The sequence below is a fragment of the Lipotes vexillifer genome, unplaced genomic scaffold (genome assembly GCF_000442215.2).
Source record: "Lipotes vexillifer unplaced genomic scaffold, Lipotes_vexillifer_v1.1 scaffold788, whole genome shotgun sequence".
NCBI lineage: Eukaryota > Metazoa > Chordata > Mammalia > Artiodactyla > Lipotidae > Lipotes > Lipotes vexillifer.
The window spans coordinates 1,267,267-1,274,691 of NW_006791862.1; the positions used below are offsets into that span (position 1 = coordinate 1,267,267).

General features: G+C 45.5%; 1 protein-coding gene across 3 annotated transcripts in view; it reads right to left on the reverse strand.

Moving 5' to 3' along the window:
* Positions 1 to 7,425, reverse strand: part of ZNHIT3 (zinc finger HIT-type containing 3) — an 8,736-nt gene that overhangs the window by 214 nt on the left and 1,097 nt on the right. The window contains exons 3-4 of one of the 3 annotated variants that reach the window (XM_007464896.1): positions 3,018 to 3,104; positions 1,950 to 2,033 (exon numbers count right to left, since the gene is read on the reverse strand). The exons of 1 other annotated variant lie outside the window; for it this stretch is intronic. In XM_007464896.1, coding sequence (XP_007464958.1) covers positions 1,950 to 2,033; positions 3,018 to 3,104 — 171 coding nt within the window. Of the gene's footprint in view, positions 1 to 1,949; positions 2,034 to 3,017; positions 3,105 to 7,425 lie in introns of those variants that run through there. One more of the 3 variants, XM_007464898.1, reaches the window with a different exon arrangement.

Sequence of the window (7,425 nt, forward strand, 5' to 3'; positions counted from 1 at the left end):
AAGCTGAGTTCAAGTGGGAATAGGCAGAGATAGCTGAAAGCCAAATGTTTCAAATGTAATAAATACCAAGGATGTGGCATCCCCTTACCCTTTAAACCTACAAATTAACCCAGCACTTCACATAAGGTGAGATCAGCGTATCAGATGATTTCCAAGTTAAACGCTATCAGATTCTTATTCTTTATATCTCTGTAAATATTTTAACTTAATTTTTTCTTAGCTGAAATGGCATTATTTTACCAGCACAAATACAAAGAATAGCAGCATGTTTTCTCCCTATAATCATGAAGGTTCTCAGCGACAAGGAGTTACACCAAATCTCTGAATGATGTTTAAGTGTGCGCTTGATCCAGCATAAAGCAGGATGAGTGGCAGTGAACAGACACTAACGTGTATGGTGCTTTACAGTTTACAAAATCATTCACACATATACCCAGCTCAGCTCCTACCTCAGTCTAACTAATCACTCCCATGGGACTGGGTACAAAGCACCACCTCTGTGAAATGGGAAAAATGAAAATAACACCACTTTTAGGAATTACACTGGCCAGTTAATTATACACATAATAGAAATGCAGCCCTACAAAAATGCTGGGCATTATTAACACCGTGTCCCTCTGAAAATCAAATCCTGGGATGACCCAGTCTGCATGAATGACTGGACTGTAAAGCGAGCACTGGGATAAGGAATAAACGGAGGCCCCTGACTGGTGTGAGAGACAAACTACCATAAAACGTGGGGGGCAGTGTATTACAGTGCACCATGGGAAGCTGAAAAAGTACCTAATTCTGAGAGTAAGACCAAAGGTCAAGAAAAGTTTAGCTGAGGAAAGGAAATTTGAACCAAGCCTTGAAAGAGGAGCAGAATTGGGCTTCCTTGGTGGCGCAGTGGTTGAGAATCCGCCTGCCAATGCAGGGGACACGGGTTTGAGCCCTGGTCCAGGAAGATCCCACATGCTGCGGAGCAACTAAGCTCGTGTGCCACAAATACTGAGCCTGCGCTCTAGAGCCCGCGAGCCACAACTACTGAGCTCGCATGCCACAACTACTGAACCCGCACGCCTAGAGCCCGTGCTCCCAACAAGAGAAGCCCGCGCACTGCAACAAAGAGTAGCCCCTGCTCACTGCAACTAGAGAAAGCCCGCGCACAGCAACGAAGACCCAATGCAGCCAAAAATAAATAAATAAATTTATTAAAAAAAAACAAAAAGAGGAGCAGAATTTTTGCCAACCCAGAGTCAGTAGGATTCCAGGCCAGAGGAAGGCCTTATAGGCAGGCTGGGAGATGTAGAAGCCCTGTGTGCCTACAGAATCACGTGGCTGGAGGAAGGGCTCTGCCCGCCATACTAAAGCATTTAACAGCTTTAAAAAAATCACATTCTGGACTTCACTGGTGGCGCAGTGGTTGAGAGTCCGCCTGCCGATGCACGGGACATGGGTTCGTGCTCCAGCCTGGGAAGATCCCACATGCCACGGAGCGGCTGGGCCCGTGAGCCATGGCCGCTGGGCCTGTGCGCCCGGAGCCTGTGCTCCACAACGGGAGAGGCCACAACAGTGAGAGGCCCACGTACCGAAAAAAAAAAAAAGAATCCACCTGATAATGCAGGCGACACGGGTTCGAGCCCTGGTCCAGGAAGATCCCACATGCCGCAGAGCAGCTAAGCCCATGCACCACAACTACTGAGCCTGCGCTCTAGAGCCCGTGAGCCACAACTACTGAGCCTGCGTGCCACAACTGCTGAAGCCCGCGCGCCTAGAGCCCATGCTCAGCAACAAGAGAAGCCACCACAATGAGCAGCCCGCGCTCGCCACTAGAGAAAGCCTGCGCGCAGCAACGAAGACCCAATGCAACCAAAAATAAATAAATTTATTTTAAAAAATCACATTCTATACAATCCAGTGTATCTCAATGGTTAACAAAGAAGTAAACACGCACAGCACAGACTTACCTAAATTCTTTAAATTCTGCAAAGAAACTCTGTCCTCTTCCTCGTCACTATTGAGAAAATCAGCTACAGAGTCGTCATCATCATCTGAGGAATATAACACAATCAACTGCTTATGACTGAAAAGGAAACCTAGGTGCCAGGTTTTAGTAACTCCTCCAATAGATAAAAAATATATGTGCACACACGCGACAGGAACAGAGCTATGCAAGTGGGTACAGAGAAAAGTAACCTCTTCTCTGGTTACTCTGGTTTCCAACACTCCTTTTAGGAAAGCAAAGAACTGGTGACTAACAAATGCAGCCTAGTGTTCAGACGCTTACTCTGTGTTTCCCTGTGGTCTGTGGGCTTCAGGGTTTTATTTTCCAGTTCTTGCCACCCCATCTCCCCTCACCATGGGGGCTCCAGCCCTGTCATGGCCAAAAAATTATATGCTCTGTAAAAACCCACTGACATGATTCCCCTGTGTTTTCAGCATGGGCAGAAATTTCTGAACCCAACAACAGTTTCTCAAAGGGCAGAAATGGGCCATCCCCTGGCTGTGAATGTTCAATGGCTCTTTGGTGGCGCTGGGAGGGGCTGCTTCCAGAGCCTGGCATGGTACATCGCCTGCAGGAGGCATTAAAGAAAGGCTAGATGGATGGAGAGGATGACAGCCCACTCCCGCTGTGAGCTGTGAGGGCCCCAGCAGCAGCGAGACCAAAGGCAGCACCCTGCCTAGGCCCAGCTCAGGTGAACCTACAGCCCCAGCCAGGCCCAGGGAGGGGGACCTGAAGCCGTGACTGGAGGAGGCTCCCGCCAGCAGTGTCCACCACTCACCCCCTAACCATGGCGATGGCCTTTCTCCCCCTCTGCCTCCTGCCCCCATCTCTCTTCTCTGAACCATCAGGCTGCTCTGTAACATCACCCGTGGTGACGTGTGCCCCCAGCCCCAGTGTTCAAGGCTGAGGAAGCTGCTGCTCCCTAATGAACTTGACTCCTGGCCCCAGCCCAGTCTCCTCTCCTCTCTCTCCTTTCAACATATTCTATTTGAAACCCTTCTCTAGGTTTGTTTGGAGTCAACCAACCCACCTGTGTTTTCCACAGGTTTTTTAGTTTTTGCAGTAAGATGCGATCCTATTTCTTTCTCGACAGGATGAGTTTCAGGGTTGCACTGCTCTGAAAAAGACACAAATCTCAGGTGCACATCGCCTCCACTTGAGTGACAAGGCTGCACACGCCACCACGAAGCCAGCCTCTAGGGGGAAGCATATGTGTGGGGTAAGGGATGTAGGTGGGGGTGGGGATGAAGGAGAGGAAGTGAGAGATCCAGTGAAGGGCCAGTAAAAGCCTCAGCCCCGCAGAAGGGCTGAGGAAGCAGGCCTCGTGCACCCCCTAGGGCCTGTCTCCAACCGCCCTGCCTGGCCGAATCACACAGGGCTTTCACCACGATTCAGTAGCACACTGACTTCAATCAGCATCAAACTGTGTTCTCAGCAGTTTCCGATCCCAAATTTGCATGTACCACATGCCACTGAGGACACACAGATGAAAGCCATCAGGCCCTCGTTTGCATGTACCACATGCCACTGGGGACACACAGATGAAAGCCATCAGGCCCTCAGAGGGGTTTACTCGCACAGATGACAGAGATATGGACGAGATAAGGAGAGTCCGATCCAGAGTCACCTGAGAGGGCGGGGAGATGAGAGGGGAAGGTGCTGCCAGGTGGAAAGAGCATGTGGGGCAGAGGGAAAGGTCCATGGCTGGTCCGGACCCTTGAAAGAGTAGGCAGATGCAAGGAGATGGTGATGAGCAACTGGCAGCTGATGGGTGGGGGAGGCCTGGCATGTGGCCGGGGCACAAGAGGAGGAAGCCGAGCAAAAGAATGCCACACACAGGTCTGTCTGTCTTCCCCAGACCAGTGTCTCTCAGAGAGGGCGCTACTGTATTCAGGTTGGAAAGATCTTTAATGGTGTGGGATAACTTCACACACCCCAGGAGGTTTTTGTGAGTCAACACCAATAACTAGAAGTACCACCATCGCCTCCGCTACTGTGAGAACAAAAACACTGTGACCACGTGTCTCTAGAGAGAGCAATACCCAGGTTAAGAACCACCGCCAGAAGACCTAAATAGACAGTCCTCCAAAGAAGACATACAGGTGGCCAACAGGCACATGAGAAGATGCTCAACATTGACAACTGTCATTAGAGAAATGCAAACCAAAACCACAACAAAGTATCACCTCTCACTGGTCAGAATGGCCATCATCAAAAAGTCTAAAAACAACATGCTGCAGAGGATGTGGAGAAAAGGGAATCCTTCCACACTGTTGGTAGGAGTGTAAGTTGGTGCAGTCACTATGGAAAACACTACAGAGGTTCCTCAGAAAACTAAAAATAGAATTACCATAGGATCCAGCAATCCCACTCCTGGGCATATATCCAGACAAAACTGTAATTCAGAAAGATACACACACCCCTATGTTCACAGCAGCACTATTCACAACAGCCAAGACATGGAAACAACCTAAATGTCCATCGACAGATGAACGGATAAAGATGTGGTATATATATATATACAATGGAATACTACTCAGCTATTAAAAAGAATGAAATTATGCCATTTGTAGCAACACAGATACAACTAGAGATTATCATACTAGGTGAAGTAAGTCAGAAAGACAAATACCATATGATACCACTTATATGTGGAATCTAAAATATGGCACAAATGAACCTATCTGCAAAACAGAAACGGACTCACAGACATAGGGAATACCTGTAGTTACCAAGGAGGATGGGGTTGGGGGAGGGATGGAGTGGGAGACTGGGGTTAGCAGATGTAAGCTATTATATACAGAATGGATAAACAACAATAGCACAGGGAACTATATCCAATATCCTGTAATAAACCATAATAGAAAAGAATATAAAGAAAAAAGAATTTTATATATACATATATATATGTGTATAACTGAATCACTTTGCTGTACAGAAGTTAACACATTGTAAATCAACTATACTTCAATAAAAAAAAACATAAAGACCACCAGACATTATGCATCTTCTATAGTCATGCCTAAGACCACCTGGAGTTTTGCCAGAGAGACTGACCCTGAGCTCTGATCCAGTCTCTGATCTGTCAAATTGTAAGAAACAGAGGATTGAGGAGTATGACTAACTGCACCATGAGCTTGCAGTCAGCAAAACCCAGACTGTGGGTAACTGTACAAGTCAAGTGGCTTGAATTCTTCAACAGAGAAATTGTAAAGAAAACCAAAAAAACAAAAAAAAAGATGGAGAAAGAATTTACAGATTAAAAGAGACTTAAAAGAAATATCAGGGGCTTCCCTGGTGGCGTAGTGGTTAAGAATCTGTCTGCCAATGTACAGGACATGGGTTTGAGCCCTGGTCCAGGAGGATCCCACATGCCACAGAACAACTAAGCCCGTGTTCCACAACTACTAAGGCTGCGCTCTAGAGCCAGCATGCCACAACTACTGAGCCTGCGTGCTGCAACTACTGAAGCCTGGGCGCCTAGAGCCCGTGCTCCGCAACAAGAGAAGCCACTGCAATGAGAAGCCCACACACCGCAACTAAGAGTAGCCCACGTTCTCCACAGCTAGAGAGAACCCACGCGCAGCAATGAAGACCCAATGCAGCCAAAAATAAATAAATAAAATAAATTTTTTTTAAAAAGAAATATTACATTTTTTGGGAATTCCCTGGTGGTCCAGTGGTTCGGACTCGGCACTTTCACTGCTAGGCCAGGGTTCAATCCCAATGCCTGGTCAGGGAACTGAGATCCTGCAAGCTGAGCAGCATGGCCCAAAAACAACAACAAAAAAAAGAAAGAAAGAAAGAAATATCACCTTTTTTTAATGGGCAAGACTAAATAATACACTTTCAGGACACGTATTTACATAATAAAACTATAAAAGCAAAGAAGTGATTACTATAAAAGTCAGGACAGTGGTTACTTTTTTTTTTTTTTAAAAGATTTTATTTTTTTGATGTGAACCATTTTTTAAAGTCTTTATTGAATATGTTACAATATTGCTTCTGTTTTATGTTTTGATTTTTTGGCCCCGAGGCATGTGGGATCTTAGCTCCCTGACCAGGGATTGAACCTGCACCCCCTGCATTGGAAGGCGAAGTCTTAACTACTGGACCGCCAGGGAAGTCCCAGGAGAGTGGTTATTTATAGGAAGCGAGGGCACTGGATCGGGACAGGTCATGTGGAGGGGTTTCCAGAGTGGATGGCAAAGTTCTATTTTCTTCATCTGGGTGGTGTTTGCCTTGTAATAAATAATTCAGTAAGCCAAAAAAAAAAAAAAAGTCTACAAATAATAAATGCTGGAGATGGTGTGGAGAAAAGGGAACCCTCCTACCACTGTTGGTGGGAATGTCAACTGGCACAGCCACTATGGTGAACAGTATGAAGGTTCCTTAAAAAACTAAAAATAAAGTTGCCATATGATCCAGTAATCCCACTCCTGGACATACATCCAGAGAAAACTCTTAATTCAAAAAGATACATACACCCCAATGTTCATAGCAGCACTATTTACAATAGCCAAGACATGGAAGCAACCTAAATATCCACAGACGGATGAATGGATAAAGAATATGAGGTATATATACACAATGGAATACTACTCAGCCAATAAAAAAAGAATGAAATAATGCCATTTGCAGCAACATGGATGGACCGAGAGATTATCGTACTGAGTGAAGTAGGTCAGAGAAAGACAAATACCATGATGCCTCTTATATGTGGAATCTAAAAAAAATGATACAAGTCAATTTATTTACAAAACAGAAACACACTGACATAGAAAACAAATTTATGGTTACCAAAGGGGAAGGGGTGGGGGACGAATAAATTAGGAATTTGGGATTAACAGAAACACATATATAAAATAAACAATATAGACCTACTGTATAGCATAGGGAACTATATTCGTTATCTTGTAATAACTCATAATGGAAAAAACTGAAAAAGGAATATATATATCACTGAATCACTTTGCTGTACACCTGAAATATTGTAAATCAACTATACTTCACTTAAAAAAAAAAAAAAAACACTACTGCCAGAGAGACTGGAGTGTTCACCAAGGGAGTGAATTGCTCAAATCTGCATTTCAGAAAAACTACCCAGGCAGCTGCCAGGTCTCACAGTCAAGAGCTCCACATTGCCCTAGGGGGTCTTGGTGAGGCCTTACAGGGCTGCAGGACTAGAGGGAAGCGTTCCACACCCAGCTCCCCAACCCTGTTTCAGCAAAGCATTTCTACTTCTTTTCTATCTTAAGCTGACAGGTTTCTTTTGAAAATGCTCCAGAGACATTAGGGTTAAGGAAAAAAAGCGGGGCGGAGAGGGTGGTGCTTGAAACACACAGCTGTAAATCAGAGACTGGAGGGGATGAAACTACAGGCAAACCACCAATGAGGAACTTTAACCGAACAATCACTGAGAGAGAGGTCATGGGAAA